The 21,417-nt window shown below is 37.1% G+C and overlaps 1 protein-coding gene across 2 annotated transcripts; it reads left to right on the forward strand.

The window, feature by feature from the left end:
- The first annotated feature begins 3,678 nt into the window (after window positions 1-3,678).
- On the forward strand, window positions 3,679-20,956 carry LOC18439583 (Ribonuclease II/R family protein). 2 transcript variants are annotated; one of them, XM_006849748.4, is made up of 7 exons: window positions 3,679-4,079; window positions 5,287-5,783; window positions 5,871-5,924; window positions 6,028-6,096; window positions 7,887-10,127; window positions 19,747-19,818; window positions 19,912-20,956. In XM_006849748.4, exons 1-7 carry the CDS (start codon window positions 3,935-3,937, stop codon window positions 20,329-20,331), a joined length of 3,498 nt encoding a protein of 1,165 aa, XP_006849811.1. In that variant the 5' UTR covers window positions 3,679-3,934; the 3' UTR covers window positions 20,332-20,956. The 2 variants fall into 2 exon arrangements, with proteins under 2 accessions (XP_006849811.1, XP_088720907.1); XM_088864781.1 differs by lacking the exon at window positions 19,747-19,818.
- Window positions 20,957-21,417: the final 461 nt, after the last annotated feature.

A 21,417-nucleotide genomic window follows, 5' to 3' on the forward strand; every position in this document is an offset into this window, starting at 1 on the left:
ACTGCGTAAATTGTGGTCTGGCAATTGAAAATGACAGTATGATAGTTGCAAAGGGCGGTCCGACAATAGATGTTACTAGATTCCAAGGTTCCAGCACTATATAAAGGGTAGTACAACAATAATTAGTTTTGGTCTGGTAGTTGTTTTAGGGCTGTCCGGCATTTGTGCGCTCCGGCAATGTGCTACTGGGGTCCAAAAATCAACGTCAAATCTGACCAAAATGATATTTGTGTACGGGAAGGGCATTTCCATCTAAAAAAATGAATTTTTTCCTTGGGGGGTATTTGCATAGAAAGTTTGTTTTGGGGAAAAAAGTGAGAGAAATATGTTGGTTGCGGGTAAGTTGCATAAAAAGTGTGGTCTTGGGTTTTTTTTGTAATTTTTCCTTAAAGGTATGCCTCCTAGTCATCCAATTTTGCATCTCCTGGCTATGGGTAATTGTGATTATACTGTACAAAAAGTATATACTTTTATTATATACTTAAATAAAAAAAGAAGTTTATATAAGGGTGAGGCCTTAAACAATCAAATTAAGGCACACCTAAAAAATTTACTAGAAAATGTTGTTTTGATGCTAAAAAATTCTCAAACCACTCATCTCGACCTCAAGATATATAAACATGAGAAAAACTGGATTTCTTATATCGAAAATAGTGCATCATGCAATGCATTTTATGGACTGTTAATTTTCAAGATTTTTAAGTATTCCTAGATCTACTCAATCTACATTATTTTTCAAGCTTTAAAGTTTATAATTATATATAAAATATTTTTTTAGGCCATTACAAAGATTTCTAGTACTGGAACAATGTCTTTTTATACTATTTGAAGGTGCCCTTATTTTGATTGTTTGGGGCCTCAGCCTTATACAAACCACACCCCTTATAAAAGAAAAAGTTTATTTAAAGGAGAGGCCCTTAATAATTAAATTAAGGTACTCCTAAAAAATCCAATAGAAAAGGTTATTTCAATGCCCAAAAATCCTCAAATCAATAATCTCAAACTCAAGATGTATGGTCATGAGAAAAATAGATTCCAAGTCTTGAATATTGTCCATATGTAGTTTTAGACCCTCAATTTTCAAGATTTTTCAAGTGTTCATAGATTTTTCATAGTAACAGTGTACAAATCGGGCGATCTTTACAACAAATTATCGATTAGTACAATAAATCGGCCGTTTATTGCAATGCATAAAAATTTCAAAATACATAACCTTTGAAATTGGGCCAACTCGAGAGTGACCTGTGACTGATCCCAATTTAGTTTGGCGTTTATCTTTTGATCACTGCATATAACAATTCATGGAATTCATCTTTAAAACTCCAAACAACTATAAAAAGCCTTTAAGCACATGTTTTTGTCATCTCTAATCAATCACCATAAGTAGATAAGACCCTATAATATCTTTTTAATATTTCATTTTTGATATTTTTTAGCTTTTTTTCCTTACTAATTTCCATCTTCTATTTTATTTTCTATTAGTTCCCTAGCTTTTGAATTAAATTATTTCTTTAAAAGGATATGATTTACTCTTTCCCTAACTTTAATAAAAGGATAGATATCCCATATAATACAAATTATAAGTTTTAGTGAAAATGTGAATTTCTAAATGAGAACTAGTTGAATTAATAGTTCGCATGACAGGTCTTCATTTACCAGCAGATTTTTTACAAAAGCCAGAAATAAACATAGTTAAGGAACACTTTTTATGAATATTTACATGCTATATCATATATTCATATTGCACACAAATTACTTTTACTAATGAGAAATGTCTGCATGGAAAGGTTTCATATTGGTATTGGTATAATTAAGGCTCAAAAAATTATATTACACACTTTATGCATTTATTTAAGGGAAAGTATACAACAATAGTTTTTTCCTTTGATAGAAAATGTTACTGTCGCCTTTAGATGTGAAATTGGACAATTTGGGGTGAACTTAAGGTCATCTGGAACATGAAAATTGGAATTATAATCAATTGTGGAATATAGAAAGTGGGATTTTGAATACCTAGTAACGAAATTTGGAGATTCTTTAAAATTATATGCGGATTAACATGAAATTTTGTTGAAATCATTAGTCGGTTCCAATCATTAATTGAAGTTTTTATTGACAAAAGGGTGGTGTTTGCTAAACGAATGATATTTGAAAATCATAGCTCATCTGCAGTAGGTTTAACAAAATACATGGATTCTGTCGATCTCAACCTTCTAATATTTATTGGACGGTTAGGAACAGGTATGAGTATTTTTATTTTATTTTATCATATATGGTTAAAATTATCGGCGGTTATACTTCTCACCCCAACACACCTATAATAATTACAAAAAATGTTCTAAACATAAAATGAGTGAAAAAAACCCTTAAAATTGAATCGGTATTTTTTGTTATTTTATTTTATTTGAATTATTTTTTTATATATTGTACAGGTGCACCCCTGAGGAGTACCTTCAAATTTCATATAAACCTGGTTAAGGAAAAAGGTTATATAAGGTTGACACCTTAAAATGTAGAATTAAAGTGTACCTCTGAAATCATTAAAAAAATGTTGTTTTGATGTTAGAAAACATCTAATTGATCATCTCTACATTGAGATGTATATATATAGAGAAAAAAAAAGAGATTAAAATCCTAAAAAGAATTCATCTTGCAACACACTATTTGGTTTGTCTATTTTCAAGATTTTAATGTGTTTATAGATCTATTTAATTTAAATTATTTTTGAAGTTTAAAATTTTATAATTGTACTTACAAATAGATTCTGGCACTATCGTATGAATTTTCGACATCAAAATTGCATCTCATTACAAAGTTTGAATATGCACATTAATTTGATTGTCTAAGGTTATAACCTTATGTAAACCACCAAAAAAAAAAGAAAAAAAAGAGAAGCCCTTTAGTTATAATGTAGTTCCTATTCTCTCGTCATCACCATCCACACCATTATCGCATGGTCATGACTCTGAAGACCACTAATTGCATTTGGTCACAAGGACTATCATAGAGTTCCCCTTCATGAAATTGCTAGACTCGACCCTTCATCACTTTCCAAAACTTTATCCAATCCCAAATCAAATCCAACCACAAAAAATGAATAATAAAGAGCAAGTATACCATTCTCACTCGGGAGCATGGTTCATTCTACTCCCTTAGTCAAAAGGTTTATTTAGGAAGACATTTTTCAATATAAAAATTTGGAACTAATTAAGAATTTGTGGATGATTATTTTTAAAAAAATAGAAATTTTGAGTTTTTTTAACCCCTGTATCTCACGCTCTAATAAGTGGATGGTCTCTATTTAATCTCGAAACATTATTTTTTCAAGTATATAGAGCTCACAATTAGGAAATTATTTTTATTAATATTAATCTATGAAGATGTGACATCCCCAAAATTTGGGCTCCTACAATTGATTCTAGATGGGTCTTACCCGAGGTAGTTAATGTACATTCTACTCCCGCGGGAGAAGAATGTTTTTGGATAATAGAATAAAAAATATTTGTTCGCACGTGGAGCTAATAACTAATAAACATGCCAGTATTAACGCGAGTATTTTTTGCTACGTGCGAGGTTAAAGTCGTGTACGTAAAGGCTAAAAGCCGTCGCCGACCAATAATGGTGACGTCTCTGCAAGCACAAACACCCTTTAAAATCCCGTTTCCCCTTTTTCTCTCTAAAGTCTAAACAATTGAAGAAAGGGAGAGAAGGGAAAAAAAAGCCCTAATTCTCACTCTACTCCATTATTCTTCCCCATAATCACTCCTCAATTCTCCTCGAGTATTTCTATTCCAGGGCTTCTGTTTCATGTTTGTTTAGCAACTGTTCTTTTCGTGGCTCTTTCGTGGTTTTTTTTGGGCGAAAGGTGCCTGGAATTTGCAGATCTAGGGTTTTTTTTTTTTCACAGTTCGTTGCCCTATATTTTCTGTAAATTATGAAGGGTTTCCGTGATAACAACAAGGTTCCATTTGAGCAGAGTCCGGAGAGGGTGGACGAAGGGGAAAAGGAGAAGAAGAAAGGTAGGAGAAGGGCTAATCGAAAGCAAAGGCAGAACCATGGAGGATCTGGTTGTAGTTCAGGTGCTTTGTGCTTGTCAAGTTTTGGTCCTTTCCATTTGTTGTAGTAAATTTACTTTTTTGTGGGTTTTGTTTGAGTGATTCCTCTATGGCCGTGGAATTGATGATTATGGTGTAGTGTTCAATATGCTTCTGAGTAAATATGCTGTTTCTTTGGAGTAAGGCTGCGTAAATTTAGCATGATTTTGAATGAAAATTATGGCAAAACATTTATTTATCATATTTGTGGTTTTACCAATGAAGCCATGGGTTCTATCAGTTTGTTTATTATTCTACTTCTTGTGGGTGCTTTATTCTTCACGAGTCATGCCATTTCTTGTTTCCTCAAGGCTTAAATCAATCTTTTCATACTGACTTGTTTTCTGTGAAATGGAGCATAATCTGATGTCAGTTCAGGAGTGATACTTTGACCTTGCTGGGCCTTGTTAATTATTTTCTCTAAATCTTATTTTAACAAAGATGAAGGAAAAGTTTGTTATTCTATCTTCCATCATTAACTCTTTTAAAGAAACCTATTTCACATTCTATCTTCCATCATTACCTCTTAAAAAGAAACCTGTTGTGAAATATTAGTTGGTTATCTTCTATCTTTTTGAGCAAATTGTGTCTTGAAAAGTATAATAGATTGAGGATGTAGCCTCTATAGAAATTTGGGGGAAATTTGTCAACAATTATAATCATCAACCGTATTATTGATTTTAGAAAAGTAAAACTAGTACCATATTTTATTCTCGAGGACCCACTTTCTAGTACTGTTATTATTATTCTTCCAACTGGATTGGATCTGCCAGTTAGTCTCTGTTTGGGTGTTGCTGGACGCTTTCCTTCTTGCCTTCCCTGTGACTGAAAGGTAGGTTTTATGAACTCCGTACAAATCATTAGCTGGATTATCCAACTTAATAGATGATTTTGCTAATTTATATTGGGTTAGCATGGATGTTTAATATCTCATAGTGACAAATAGATGTTGTAAGAACTAGTGGATTTGGCTTGTTTGTATTCGGTGTTTTGGATTGGCCACTTGTTTTGGATTGCCCGCTTGTACTTTTTCTAATTATAAGAGTGACTTCTATATCTATAATTGTTATTGTTTACTGACTTTTTAAAATGATCTATTCACATGCCCATGCACTTGAGATATTTCATTGTTCTATGTGTAGATGGGTGTTTCCTTATTTTCGTGGACCAAAATAAAACTGTTTCCTTGCAGGCTCGTGTCTGGTTGAAGGCTATGGGCAGATATCAAACTGTTGTGATGCCTCTAATTATGCACAAGATACCATGAAGTCGTCCTCTTTACCTTATCAAAATTGTGTTGGGGGAAATGGCATGGTGTCAAATGACAATACCGGTTCAGAGTTTGGCCAACGAGAGTTTTCTCCAAAAATAATTTCATATCAGAGATCAAATAGGGCATCTGACATTTCGTTTACATCTCTACCCACAATGCACATACACAGTGGCGATGCATCAAATCTGAATTTGGGGTACTCACAAGATCAAGATATATTTTCATGTAATCTTGTTGGGGAAGTGTTTGCCGATATCTCAAAATCATGTCCAGATCCCATCACCAATGAGCATGTAACTGTTCTCTCTCCAAATAGAGAACTCATGCTTTACCAAAATAACGAAGGATATCATGATATGACCCAAAGAAAGTTCTCAGCTCACTGGTCTATCCAGTCTGTTAACGAGGCATTAGAGGTGTGCTTAAGAAATGTATTTCCTGGTTAACATGCATTCTATTACCTTCTTCAGTTGATTATAAGATGTCTGTTTCTCATTTTGCAGAAAGGCGATGCTTTCAAGGCATGCTTTCGTGTAAATGCGCATAACCGACTAGAGGTGTAGCTCTCATTTTCTTATCTGCCACAGAAATGCACAAAAAATCTTGTAGTTTTATGGTCTTGGAAGACTAACTCTCGAGTGTTTTCCTCTGCATTTTCAGGCTTATTGTACATTAGATGGAGTACCTACAGACGTTCTTATTAGCGGTTTTGCCGCTCAAAATAGAGCGGTATGGTCAAACATTTTTTTTGCCTGTTCATCTGGACTCTAAAATAGGTTCACATGTACAATGTTTTGATTCTATACGTGATATCATTACATCTATTGTTTTGCTGCACTGTATTCCTTTTAATATGTTGGGTGCAATATGTTAAATATGTTAATTTGAGTTCTGTAACATGGACACTGCTACAACTTTTATAGGATGGTATTTTTCTTTGGGGAAAGGTTTCTATACTTCCCTACAGCATAGAAGATCTATGCTTCCCCTACCATCCAGCTCTCCAATTTTGATCAAGAGAGCCACTCACCGTTTGATCTTAGATCTGACGTCTCAAAGTATTTTATTTTTAGTTTTTTTTATACAAATTGTATGAATATGAAATTTTGTACGTCCCCATCTTCTCATTGGGGCGCGCCTATAGAAAAGTTTTAAAAAATAAATTTTCAATAAAATATGACCAAAATAACCCTTGAAACTTTCAGGGGTATTTTGGTCATTTTATTTTATTGGAAATATTTTTTTAATATTTTTCGTTAGTGCGAGTTTAATAGAGGATTGGACGTCCAAAATTTGGTGTCAAAATAGTTTATATAAAAAAAATTAAAAATAAAATAGTGTCGAGACGTGACATTGTGATTGGGGGAATCTTAGCTCTCCATTCAGAATGGACGGTTGGATAAAGGAAAGTATATAAGTTTATGCTGTAGGGGAAGCATAGAAAGCTTGCCTTTGTCTTTGTTTGAGACTGGAAACTTAGAGGCAGTGGATTTTTATGTGGATTCTGACATTGCACTGAAATATGAACAACCTTTCTGACATATTGCATCCAACAATCACATCACATTTTCTGATTTGAAATTTGTTTGTCTGGAGCCCAATAACATCACGTAATTAGTTTTGTCTAGAGCCCAGTGAATCATGGGTTCCCATTAATACTTTCTTAGTATCTTGAAACACACATAAATATCAGTAAGAGTTCTTTATTTCTGAGTCCTTTAGAAGATGGCTAAGGGATCACTACCAAAATAAAAATGAGATATGCCAATGCTCTAATGTCCTGTTTAAAAAGATGATGCACTTCATCATGTGGCAATCTTGTATAAGAGTTCCCTGATTTTTGGCATCACTCGAAATGCTTCAAAAAGGTTCAGAGGTTCAGGAAGTGGTTCTGTACCCTTCTTATTTGGGTTCATGCAAAATAAGGTCTACAGTCTTAGTTGCCCTCCTGCCCATGAATCAAATATATGCGGTTTGGATCTTGGGACTTGGAAATGATCTGCTAGTGACTCAATGGGCATCTTCATTACTGTGGCCAACCCTCAAATGGTGATGATACAAGATGCTATTAGATCTTCACTGTTGTACCATCTCCGAGTTGGTTTTGGGTGTATCTACTCATTACAGAAAAGTAAATCTACATATTCTGCAAGTCGTAATTTATGTGGTACAATGGTATTCTGAAATTGATATCTATTTATATAGGGAAACATGCCTACATGCATATGTTTATATAGCATGCAGCAGGTTATGTGCTTGTATTTGTATTTATCTGTGTTTGTATTCATATATGTAAATATCTGTCCATGGCATATGCATACACTATTTTAGGACATGTGAAAATAACTTGAACAAATTGGTGTAATATATCAAGTAACAAACAAAGGGCACCTATTTTGTTCTGACCATTGTCTTCCTTCCAACCAGTGTAGCATATCTTTTATGTTGCTGCGAAGAATTATATTGTTTTTTCCATGAGGTGAGAACATTGGAATATTGACACTATTACTTTTCAACAGATTGAAGGTGATACTGTAGCAGTTATGTTGGACCCTGTGCCATGTTGGACCAGAATGAAGGGACTGCCTACTCATATATACAATTCTCCTCAGAATGATGACTGTTCTCCGCTCAAAGAATCAGTTGGAGTGAGTTCCAAAGGAAAAGAAAAGGTTAATGATGGCTATGAGTTTCCTGATTATGGAAATGGTAGCTTTCCTTTTGACAAGTGTTGTGAACTTGATGAAAAAACTAGCAGGTGTGAAACTGGAAATGGATTTGAATTTGGTAATTTTGGTTACCTTATGGATACTGTCAAAACAACTCGTACAAATGAGGAGCCGAAGAATGCTGCAAGTGCACTAGAAAATCTTTGTACCATCTTGAAGTTGTTTCCAATGAAAAGGCCAACTGGTAGAGTTATAGCGATCATTGAAAGATCTACTCGACGTGATGCCATAATTGGTTATCTTGGTAGTCAGCATTGGATTTCTTTCAAGGACCTTACCATGAAGGAGCAGTCCATAGGCAATCAATTTAAGAGAAACCAGACCCTCACTTCATCTCCTGGAGAATATGTCCAATTGACCCCAACTGATGCAAGATTTCCCAAACTTATGGTCCCTTTGAGCGGATTACCGGATAGCTTGAAAGAAAGGTTGCAAAATGGTGATGAATTTGTTGAAAAGGAATTGGTGGTTGCCCAAATTGTTAACTGGCAGGAACAAAGCCTTCTACCTCTGGCTCGCGTTAAGCAATGCTTGGGACAAGGTGGAGAAATTGAAGCAGAGATTGCTGCGATTTTATTTGAGCGTGCAATTCAAAGTGCTGAATTTTCCCCCGAGTCACTTGCCTGTCTCCCCAAAATTCCTTGGAAAATACCTGCGAAAGAGATAAAAAGAAGAAAAGATTTGAGGGACCTTTGCATTTTCACCATTGATCCTTCTACTGCAACTGATCTTGACGATGCCCTATCATTTGAATATTTGTCTGAGGACGTTGTTAGATTCGGAGTTCACATTTCTGATGTCTCATACTTTGTTCATCCAGACACAGCGCTAGATATGGAAGCCCAAGTTCGTTCCACCAGTGTCTATCTTATTCAACATAGAATCCCCATGTTGCCTCCTTTACTTTCAGAGGACTTGGGATCCCTTGTTCCTGGGGTTGATAAGCTTGCCTTTTCAATTATATGGGACATAAACTTTGCTGGTGAGATCATTGATCATTGGATTGGCGGCACTGTTATTCGGTCATGTTGTCAGCTCTCTTATCAACATGCACATGAGATTATAAATGGTTCTTCTGATTTGCAAAGATTTATTGCCTCTGAAGATGGGTGGCCTGAACTACATGGGAAATTTGAGTGGAAAGATGTTATTGAAGCAGTGAGAGGTCTTCATGGAATCTCTAAGAAGCTGAGAGAAAAGAGGTTTGAAAGAGGGGCTCTGTTGCTTGATAGCTCCAAGCTTGGTTTCTTGTTCGATGATGATGGAATACCCTATGATAGTACTTTTAGCGAGCGTAAAGATTCTAGTTTTCTTGTGGAGGAATTCATGCTCTTGGCAAATATGACTACTGCAAGTGTTATTTCTAGGGCATTTCCTGAATGTGCCCTTTTGCGTAGGCATCCAGAACCAAACTCGAGGAAACTGAAAGAGTTTGAAGCTTTTTGTGGTAAACATGGATTTGAGTTGGATACTTCTTCATCTGGTCATATTCATTTGTCTTTGCAAAAGTTAAAGGAAGTGCTAAAGGATGATCCTGATTTATTTGAGATTCTCATTTCAAATGCTTCCAAGCCAATGCAACTAGCTCAATACTTCTGTACAGGAGATTTAAGAGATAGGGAAAGTGAGTGGGCTCACTATTCTTTGGCAGTCCCTCTCTATACCCATTTTACATCACCATTGAGAAGATACCCGGATATTATAGTGCACCGTACATTGACTGCTGTACTGGAAGCCGAACGGATATATCTCAGGCAACAGAGACCTGTTCCCAAAGCAATTAAGGGGGGCCCTGCAGATGAGCATGAAATGGTCAGGAGAGTTTTTTCGGGTCTGAATTTTGACGAGGATGCTGCGAAATCTAAGGAAGGTCGGGATGCACTTTCAGCTGCTGCTTTGAAGCATAAAGCTCCTACTTGTGCAGAACTTGTAGGAGTTGCTGCTCATTGCAACGAGAGGAAGCTGGCCAGTAAGCATGCTCAGGAAGCTGGCACTAAGCTGTATCTTTGGGTGCTTCTCAAGAAGAAGCAGGTTCATCTTTGCCTTTTACCTTATTCTTGTTATCTTTTCTATAAGAATTACATTGCGTAATATTGTTTTTCTTTTGTTTTGCTGAGCTCTTGATGGCTTTTTGTATTCCTTTGTCTGAACTTTCTTCTTTTTTCCTGGTGATCATGGGCTTGGTATGAGCTTGAGAGGTTATGACATCTAATTGTGGACAATTTCATGCTAGTACATAGACTTTTCAATCCATGGAACTTCCTATCATGCTGCCTGACCTTTTTTTGAAGGATGTTTCTGTGGATGGTACTTCCTATCATATTGCCTTGCCTTTTTTCTTGCAGATGTTTGTGGTTTAGTATTGGGAACTCGAATACTATGCATTTGTTTTTATGCCTCTTGCTTCTCATTTGTTTTCAATGAATCTATTATCTTTTATCTGGTAAGAGTAAATTTTACATTTTTTTAATGTCTGTGTTTGTCCTTACTGTTGGTGCACTTGTGTAAGTCATTCCTTTGTTAGGGCTGGAAAAACGGAAGAATCCGAAGGAAAAGAATGTGATTACATTTGGGATATCTGAATAGTATTTTTTTTAAGGGAAAATTTCATATAGGCCCCTAATTCTTCATGTTATTTCATGGTAGATCCTCCTTCTGTTTTTATTTCAAGCAGCATAAAGAAATCTTTAAGGATTTCACCGTACCCCCTCATCTCTTATTTCCTTCTTTTATAATGGGTGAAAAGGGAAAAATATAGTTAAAAAGTTTTTAGGTTGAAATGGTATAAAAAGATTTGTTGGGGTTAATTTTTATAGTCAAAAGTCAATAAAAGAGGGAGATAAGAGATGAGGGGTTACGATGAAATATTTAACGGTTTCTTATCCTGCTTGAAATTAAAACAGGAGGAGCCATGAAATAATATGAGGAATTAGGGTCTATACGAAATTTTCCGTTTTTTGAACTTAACTACCTTTACTGAAGATGTCCGTCTCTGTTTTCCTGTCTCATATGATGTGCTGAAACATAATTGCATTACTATATATGGTTCAAGAACCTTTATGATGTTTGTAATCCTCCTAGAGTGGGTTTAGTGAGCCCACCTAATGACATTAAGTCATCTACATGATCAATAAAATTTTTCTTTAGAGAAACTATGTGAACACTCTCGAGACTGGCTAAAGGAACCACATCTTTCTAGTTTGTTGGCTTTCCCTATTTTAAATGGTCCATAGAAGGCTTTCCCTATTTTAATTGGTCCATAGAAGCTAACATGACTCCAAAAGTGTCCTTCAATGTTCCCCACTCTATAAGGATAGGGCATAGTTTCAAAAAAGCAGTCCCCCTAGTGCCTAGGCGGGCTAGGGGGACCTGGGCACATTGCCAAAGCTTGGGCAGACCAACTAGGAGGGGGCGTATGCATAGGGACCCTAGGCTTAGTTTGGTGGGCGCAGGGACTGCTCTTGCCTTGGTGAAAAAATACTCTTTGGGTGTGACTTTTTGGTTTTTTTTTTTGTTTGGATCATAAAAAATGCATGAATATGCATTTTTTTGTTCATGCATTTTTTATACAAAGTCTGGACCTAAAATAGGATCCTGGACTGCCCTTGCTCCCTTTTGAACCTAGGCCACCTAGATCCCTTGGTGCCTGTCGAGGCGCTAAGCGGCCTAGACCCCCCCGGCCGCCTAGGGGCTGCCTGACCTTTTTTGAAACATTGGGATAGGGTCATCCTAGATCATTGAAGGAAAAATCGGGCGGTCTAATCGGTAACTGCCAGGTTCAATCGAAACCGGCCACTAGCTGGTTCTGGTTTCGTTAGATTTTGGTGACCGCCTGGGTATTTTTAAATTTTTTAAGAATTATATAAATTGTCAAAAAAGAAGAAATTTTGTTTGTATTTTTAATTTTTTTTATCATTATGGCAAAGATTAGAAATTGTTTTGCCCATTAATATTTATTTTTAATTTTCCCATTTTTTTGGAAAGTTTCAAGAATACCCTTGGGCACAAATGGATTCTTTAAAATCCATTTCTTTCATTAATTTGCAACTTGGATTCTTTAAAATCATTTCTTTCATTAATTTTCAACTTCATTTGGATGTGTTTTGTTTAATCATTCTTTAAATATGCTTTTCATGTTTTTATTAGATTTTTTTTTTTTTAACACTTTTTTGACCGCCCAAGACTTGCCTAGTTAGAACAGTTGAACCGGTTGATTTATCGGTTAGGCCTGTTGAACCGCTTCTGGGTTCATGTCCGGTTAACCGTTTCGGTTCGATATTTCCTACACTGTCCTAGATTGCTATTGAGCTCCAACTATACTTTTTTGGGGGCAGGAGTAGGAGCTTGTGATTGACCCTATAGCTAAAGCTTCCCCACTTTGGAGTGCCTAGAAATGCTGTTCATAGAGCGGCTTGGGAGTAGCCTGATATATGTGGGTTATATAAATGGTTGTACCCCTTGTAATACATGCATACGTACATGCATAAATAAACACACACAGACACACCATAGATGTATGTATGTAGTATGTATGGAAATATGTCTTTGAGCCCTCTCGCATGTATAGGCCTAATCGCTTAGATTCAACCTCCCAGATATGGATTCTGATGTGTATGCACATTTTTAAATTTTATTTTATTTTTTCTGCAAATCCTTTTAACTTGAAATTTTGGGGAGTGCTGGCTGTCGTTCACTCTAGGCTATCAGGCTCACAAGAGTCCATAGAACCCACCTACTCCCCCTGCAGTGGTGCCCCCCATGGCTCACAAAATCATTCACACACGCATACACATATATGTTATTTTATTTTTAAAGTAATATTAAAAAAAAAAATGTATGATTCACATTTTTAGCATTATGTATTTTTTTTTGGAAACTGTTAACATTCTAGCATTTCATACTCACTTGCGTAATGAAACTTCTATAACTTGATAATCATGTAAAAAAATTAAGAAAAATGAGATTGTCAGGCCGTGATATGAACTATACTTAGGAATCGCCCAAGTCCTTATAATAAACTCAGTTGGATTGGCAGTTTACCGTAGTGAACTGCCCTGTTCTGGACAACCTAGACGACTCCCCAATTTGGTACTAGGTTACCCCTCGGGTTTGAGCCAACTCAGGAAATTATCATGTTGGCTCACCAATTTTCAATTGTTGATGCAAATCATGATGATGAAAATGGAGAAAAAAATTGTCGATAGGTGGTCGTTAGTGAGAAAATCATCAGGAAGCAAAATTACAACATGAAATTAAACATACTAGTTTCAACATTCAAAACCATTTCTAACTCATGGGATTTTGATACCTTACAACTAGGATTGTGCCCCTATTTCTAGTAGGGTCGCATTCCCCTTCCATAGGGATTGAGATCCTTTTAGTCAGGAATCGAGATCCTTTTATTTTTATTTTTTGGCTTCAGTTGGAGATATGATGAGGGAAAGTAGACTTAATTGGGCTGGCCATGTGCAACGTAGACCCAATATAACAACGGTTAGGAGGTGTGATTTAGTTCAAGTGGAAGCTCTAAAAGGGTAATGGAAGGCCCAAACAGACATGAATAGAAGTAGTGAGAAAGGATGTGGGGACTTATGGTCTTACTGAGTGTATAGGCCTTGATCGAGCAGAATGATTGAGCGGGAATGGGGACATGAGCTTATCTCAGGCTCGGTCTCGGGCTTGGGCTCGGGCTCGGGCTCGGGGATATCTGGAGCAAGATTTCAAAAGGGGGTTGCTACCCCTCAATCTAGCTCCTTGCACTATGGTCCTAGCAAAGAATGGATCGTGATTCTAGGTTTACATCATGCAATGCTTCAATCCGTGAATTACTTGCCTATCTTGTGCTGTGAAATTCTCTCAAATCAAAAGGTGAAATAATTGCATTGCAAATCTAAATATTTAAATCATCTTCACTAGTGAAAAGTCCTCTACAAATTTGTAACTTCTTTTTAAATACCTGAGGAATATCCAATGTGCTCTACTTCTGTAACACTGGGCTGTTGGCCCTTTTGCTGAAAAGGAACCAGAGACTGGTAACCAAGAAGCATTGAGATTCAGTCATTACCATCATGGTCATAACCCAAGAAACACCAAAACAGATCAAGAAGAGGTTCAAACTGCCTCACGAACAAGTGAATTAGAAAAATGCGATCCATAAATACTTCCTTCCCTACATAAGATATATGCTCAAGAAACTACAATGTTGTGGATGGTCTGTCTTATTTGAGAAAGTCTACTAATTGATCTCTAAATTCCTAAGATCCTTTCTAAACTTAGTATAAATTTTTCTTAATTGTTTTTCTTTTTAAAATACTTTTTTGGCTTTGGTTTTGATACCAAACAGACCTCTTTTGTTTTTCTATAGTTTCAGATGCTAAGCGTGCTTTTGTGCATACATACATGAACTTTAAACTTGAGTTTTGGAATCTAGAAGATTGAAACTTGCGCAAGCTTGAAAGTTGAACTTGAAATAAAAATCATTTAAGTCCTATGACATTGTGAAAATGGCCACAGGCTGTCCTTGTGGGATATTACAAACCATTACAAACCAAGATAAGTCATATCTTGCATCTGATGCCAAGCCTTTGTCAATAGAATCACCCCCCTCCTCGACATGGTGCTCTTCCTCTGCTATCTCTTCTAAGCCAGCCTCCTCCTTTTTCTTTATTGTCTTCATGCACTTAAATAGCTAGTGGTCCGAATGTGGGTTTTAGGGGTTTAAGTATACCCTAAAATTGGGTCTTGGGGTTTTCGTATGCCTAAAAAACACTTTTCTCCCACTTTTAAGGGGCAAAAATGACAAATTTTGCTCCTTTGGCCCATTTCTTTCCTATTGGGTGCTCACCTTGGTGCTTAGGCCACTTCGGAGGCCTGCCTCAGGTGACCCGCCTTTCTTAGGCAGGCTTGCAGTGCTTCATTGTGGGCTTTTTTTTTTCGTTTTTTTGTATTTTTTTGTTTTTAGTAAATTATGTAAAACCTACATGTTTCAGAGAACAAACTCTGTTGGCATTGCACATTAACTCCAAATCTGACCATTCTGTCACTTAAATCCTAACCCTCACACCTTATCCCACTACAGAGATACCCTTTCCGCATAGTTGACACCATAAACCTGACCAAATCCCATGTCCCTCCCCTCTCTATATGGCAACTATTAATTAAGCACATAGCTCTGGCAGATTGACCTCCACATGCTACCCCAAGATCTGCTGCAATTTTTCAGGAAAATATTCTTAGTTAACTGTAACTGCCCGATTCCTCTAGACTACTCAAACCTTGGGATTGTATGCTACACATTTATAGATGAAACCTGCATTCTGCCCTCCGCAAAGGATGAGAAATAAACTAGAATACCGTCTAGAGCAGCTTGTTGACAATAATTAAGATACATCCAAACGCTAAAAATTGAAACTTCTAAAAATTTGATTTCTTTCTCATATTTCTAGTTGCTATCTATATTTGTTTGTTGTGTTATGAGCCTGGAACACCATTAGGAAACTGTTTTGCCTATTTTTGGCTATAAGTTGCGCCTAATTCACTTCCGCGAGATGGATCTGGACCCTAGTTACATCTGACAATGTTTGGGTGTATTTTGGATCAATTTGATTCACAAACAACCCAAAGTGTCATCAAACCAAGGCATTGAACTGGACACAAGTGGCTACATTTATTTTGAAACAAGGGTACAAATCCTAGGTATGGACATCCAGGTTCTCTTTCATCCCAACAAGCCTCAAAAGGCAGGTATACTGGAGAGGAGCTGAAACATTGGTGGTCCACCACCTTCAAAACTCGATTGCCATCCAAGCTAGCAGTCATCACCTGATATAGACCGGACTGTCAAATCTATGCAAAAGGGTCACCAAAAATCAAAAGGTTTATGGCCCAACAATGAGACAAGGAGCCGCTCAAAGCCTCCACTGAAGGGCTCAAAACACAGTGGAAATAGGTGGAAGTTTAATTAAGGGTTATTCCAAACCTACCATCCAAGTTTCAGGTCATTCGGTCATAAATTGCGCCCATTGTTAAGGTCTTAAAATCAAAGGTCACAATCCTAGCTGATAGAGGTACTGTCATACATACAGTTCGTCGAAAAGGGGTCTAGTTAACAAAGCAATGATAAGAAATGGTCTCTTATAGAGTTGAAACTTAAGAGTTTAATCTAAGCCATTCGAAGCTCATTCCCCAAATTTGAGATCATTTGGATGTCGGTTGGCCCACTTTTTGAAGACAAAAATATTAAATTCACGTTTTCCACTGCTGGTGTGATGGTTGATGAGAAGGGTTTGCTTCCTACACCATTCTTTTAAAATGGCGCATCACTCTGAGCTGCATATGCAAAAAAAATGTGATGCGCCAGTATTTGCGGCTTCATCGAATACATCGCCTTCATTGGCTGCATTCCTGCATTGAAATTTCTTTGGGTTGTTTGGTAAGATGTTCCTACTCTTTTTTCTTGGCAGAGTTGGGGTTGGTGGGGGGGGGGGGGGGGGTAGTTGGGGGATGTCTTCTGCATCTTCAAGTAACAAGAATCTGGCATGGAAATATGTAAACTAAAAACCTTAAGGATTGAAATTATGTGAGAGGGTAATTTCCTGTGAAAGGAACACCTAGCTGTTATTACTGGAAATGTTAAAGCATGCACACAATCAACCTTTTAGACTGGAAGAGAGATTAGGGCATACATAGAGAGCCAAGAAAAAGGAAAAGAAAAGAGAAAAAATGAGACCGAAGGAATTGATAGAAGAAGTTAAAGTATTCGATGACTTGTCTGAATGAGAGTTGAGAGTTGATTATCTTTTTCTTTTATATGTCATAAATTTTTCGTCTTTGTCCCGTGTGAGTTTAAATTTTAGATTTTGGATAATTTATATGATATGGAATGGATTGCTTTTTTATGTGGTAATTAGAAGTTAGAACAAACTCTATACTCTTTATCAGCCTACCAGGGGACTGAAAGTCTTAGACAACTATTATAAAATTATGGAATGGATTACTTTTTTATGTGTTAATTAGAAGTTAGAACAAACTCGATACTCTTTATCAGCCTACCAGGGGACTGAAAGTCTTAGACAACTATTATATATATTGAATAAGTTAAAATACCTAATATCACATAAATCACATTTATGTTTTTTTATGCATTATTATAATTTTTGTATTTTATATATATATTTTAAAATCATTGACCATATTTGAGGTGATGTGCCCACATCGGGACAACATCGTAGCCTGACTGCATTGGTCCTGCATCCCACATTTGAAAACACTGCCCTGCACGACGGCTGCATTCATCCTCGACACTTCTTTCTTCAAATCCCAAATGATACGGTGGTTTGAGCACAAATTTGGGGAGAATGATCCTCTTTCACTACCCTACAAGTTCATATAAATATTGAAGGGGTTTATGCCAAGATTGGGGATCGAATCAAATATCAAATTAAGGATTGTAATAGGGCTGCTGCCTGGATTAGACGGGGTGATTATTGAGGCGTGTTTCTTCAATATCTCCCTCTTCCTTGGGTCGTTTTTTTTTTAATGAAACGTGAGCGAAAATGATATTGATTTAATGCCCTTCAAATCAATCTAGGGGTTTAAATGAATTTTCAGGACTTAGGATCGCAAATTTAGGGTCACTGGAAGTAGTGCTGCACACAGTCGAAAACTGAGAAAGAACACTTAATTGATTTGAATGACACAAAATATAGGTATTTTTCAATGGGGTTTGAAACATGTGATACTCAACTCAATTCCCGACAAGTCTATGGAAAGAAATCCGGCCAAAAACCATATCAAAATGGGCCAAATAAGCTTGAAAAGATTCAAAGCTGAATTGACAGTGAAAGAGGCTTTAATTTTCTTGGGGCATAGCTTGGAAATTTTAGCCCAAAGTGTGTAACTAACTTGCCCCCTCAAAAAAGTTGCTAATTTTACCCCCAAAAGTTATAAATACCTCATGCCTAGGCCATTTGAGGTTGTCTCTGGAGGTGATTCTTCTGAGATTAGTCCCTTGTCTTGAATGTCTTGGAGCATTCTAGGCTCTGCGTGTGTGTGTGTGTGAGAGAGAGAGAGAGAGAGAGAGAGAGAGAGAGAGAGAGAGGGCCTTGGGTGTGAGATTCTTGACCTAAGGAGGACTGAGACCAAGTGATCTAGGCAAAAGGGCGCTCTAAAGTGAGAGTGCTTTGCATATATTCATAGAGTTCTGTCCTAGAGTGGAGATTCTCAACCTAAGGGGCACTGAGATTGAGTGATTAAAGTAAGGAAGGGAGACTTAGCAAGAAAAATTCTCTTGAGACTAAAGGCCAACATAAGCTAGATTGAAACCCAACCTCATCTCCAAGAGAATGTGTAATTGAGAGAGAATTGTGTTGAAAAGACAGAGTCCCCTTCTCATATCACAAGCTAAGCGAGCTTATAATCTGGCCCGGTCATATCAAGTGTTCTATATTCCAATTTCTTTCAATTTTACTTCCCTTGAAAGGTCAATTGGAGGTATTTCTCCCACCGAAACATGGGAGATTGTAAAGGTCAATTGGAGGTATTTCTCCCACCAAAACATGGGAGATTGTAAAAAGCCCAAACTAGGTTCCCAAACTCTTCTGTGCATCAAAAATTGAGATTCATATCGTTTTTTGTCAGTGTTTTCTTCGACTTCTCTGGTTTATTTTATTAAGATTCTCGAATTCATCTTCCACCACCAAACCACGAATGCGGGTTTCCAATGATTGGTAAGCTAATCCGTGCTATGTTTGGTATACCTCGTTAAAACATAGTTGTTGGGATCGGGAGTGAATTGGGAGCAGGATAAGGATGGGAGTGGGGGTCATCAAATGCTAGAAGATTCTTACGGTTGGGAGCGTTGTCCATATGATGCATATGTTAAGAATTAAGATCCCTAAATGCTAGGGATCTTGCTCCTAACCTTAAGGAGTATATATAGTCTAGGACTCAATATTCATTCTCTTTAAAGTAGGGATCTCTTTGTTTATAGCCATCAAGAAATGTAACTATATTAAAAGTATAGTTGCATTGCATGTAGGTTTGAAAATAGTCATTTGGTTGTTATCGTGATCCTCAAGGTTGGGATCAAGATCCCTAACAGAGGAGGTCGAGATACCGAAATTTAAAAATTGTGATCCTATGAACATCCCTTTCCCAAAATGTGGAAACGAGATTCTGGAGCTGGATCCCGACCTAGGTTGGGAGATCCCAACAACTATGCTATAAAAGGTGAGTTATCATTCCTGGAATAAGTTACAAACAGCATTTCAGGATTCTGTCAGTTTCCATGTCCTTCAGGAAGTGTCTAAAATTTGCATGTTTTGTGTTGATGTATGTTTTTGTTTGTTGCCTTGGTTAGTGTATGTTTCTTTGATTGTTTGGTTTTATTCTTTGACCCACACCATGTCTCCACTGATTATAGATTTCATAGAACAAAAAGTGTTCTCAAGTAGCTGTCACTATTTTTGCCCCTCTACAACTGGCAAAATTAATGAAAACTAATATGAAAATAGCCTTTTGAAACATATATTTTTTCCCATTTACTTTGTGGAAGTTTATAGGGTTGACAAAATTGTTCTGCAAATTACTTAGTGCTTCTATATAGTTGATTATTTCTTCTCTATTCTTTTAATGCTTTTGGCTTTGGCAGACCTTTATAACAGAGGGCAGAGTCTTAGGACTGGGGCCAAAGTTCATGAATGTTTACATCACTAAGCTTGCTGTACGACTCTCTCTCTTGCTCTCTCTCTCTCTCTCTCATGAATTCCATGTCCTTGTGCCAATGCTGATTACATGATTGATATAATTTTACCAGATGCAAAGCCGCATATATTATGATGACGTCGAAGGGCTGGTCGTCCATTGGCTCGAGGCTACAGGCACATTGGTATTGGACCTATATCCATTGAAACGTTCCCAGAGAAAGGGTCACCTTGGGAAATCTCGAAATCTAGATGATTTTGCCCTAACAATCAAAACAAGCGACTTGTCCGAGCCCACCTCCGAGCAGGAAGTTCGTGATGAGAATATTACTCATGAAGCCACACCAGGTTCATGTCTAGTGGTCAACCCCTATAATAAACAAGTGCGGCAAAACCAGGCTGTTGATCCAGCTGTTTTCCCCTTGACTTTGCAATATCTATCAACTGTTCCTGTGTCGGTCAATGCGGTGGGTGGCGAGAGAAGCCGAATGGATATTGCAGTGAGGCTGTACGCGAGCTCTTATCTGATTTAAAGGATTGCTTGATGTGGTTGCCTATTTAGAGAGATTTGAAAGGAAAATGATAGGGAACTCAGCCGGCATGCCTATGCAAAAGGCTGACAAAACTATGATATGTTTGGGTTTTGGGGGTGCTAAGTTGAGAAATAGAATATAGATGAAAAAATTGGAAGCAAAGAACGCTTGCTTGGGGTATCAGTTAGTTTTAGGTGGCAAGCTTCCTCTGTAACTTAGTGGGGAGTGTGATGTAGATAGGTATGTGTGTGTAGAGAAAAAGAAAGTGTCATTTTATGGTTAATGATGGGGATGGAGTAGGTTGATGCTGGGAGTGTAATTAGCTAACGTTTTGCAGGTAAAAGTCGGTGCTGTACAGGGATGCGAATATGGCAAGGGTTTGGTCCCCAAGGATTTGAGGATGGAGTTTGGGGAGCTATCCTATATTAGGTTTATGTGCTTTTCTGGAATCAGCCTAAAGTTTTTTGCTAGGCTTTTTCCACTTGATGTGCCTTTTACTGAAGCCCTATTATTTTTTCAAGGGCTAGGCCTGCTCTTCCACTTGAAGTTGCTGTTGTACTTCACTTACTTATTTTCAATGGTTTATAATCTGTTGCATTCCATTAATTTGGAAGCTTGTTTATTCTATAGTTGTGTTTGTTGTTTCTTTAGATGTTTGGGTGGATATTTATCAGTTGCAATGGTTTGCTGCTTCTTGGAGGCTAGGGTTTACTGGTTCTTCAAAGTATATTGGAGCTGCGGCCCTACCAGAAAATTGCCTATTTAAGCGATTGTTGTTATAGATATAATAGCCAAGTTGTTTCCTGAGAGGTAGTAGAGGACTAAATACTAGTTGACACCTTGATTTTTGTTTCCTTTGTTGTTGTTGTTGTTGTTTTCCTCCTGTTTTCAGTTCCTTTGTTGTTGTTGTTGTTGTTGTTTTCCTCCTGTTTTCAGTTTTAAAGCAAGGTTTTTTAGTGCTATAGGTGTGGTCCTCTCATATAATTGTCCAAGCGGTTCCACTTTGAAATCACGAAGGTTATATGGTATGCTTTATTTAGATGAATTAATGCATTTCTACTACTTTCTGGTTGATATTTGGTTGGT

The sequence above is a fragment of the Amborella trichopoda genome, chromosome 4, assembly GCF_054954075.1.
Source record: "Amborella trichopoda isolate Santa Cruz 75 chromosome 4, AtrichopodaSantaCruz75HAP2 v2.0, whole genome shotgun sequence".
Classification (NCBI taxonomy): domain Eukaryota; kingdom Viridiplantae; phylum Streptophyta; class Magnoliopsida; order Amborellales; family Amborellaceae; genus Amborella; species Amborella trichopoda.

What these genes read in the sequence shown, in the direction of transcription:
- LOC18439583 (XM_006849748.4), top strand. Translation starts at nt 3,935, where the DNA reads ATGAAGGGTTTCCGTGATAACAACAAGGTTCCATTTGAGCAGAGTCCG. An exon ending in CTGTTAACGAGGCATTAGAG is followed by an intron (nt 5,784 to 5,870) that starts GTGTGCTTAAGA and finishes CTCATTTTGCAG; the next exon opens with AAAGGCGATGCTTTCAAGGC. An exon ending in TTGCCGCTCAAAATAGAGCG is followed by an intron (nt 6,097 to 7,886) that starts GTATGGTCAAAC and finishes ACTTTTCAACAG; the next exon opens with ATTGAAGGTGATACTGTAGC.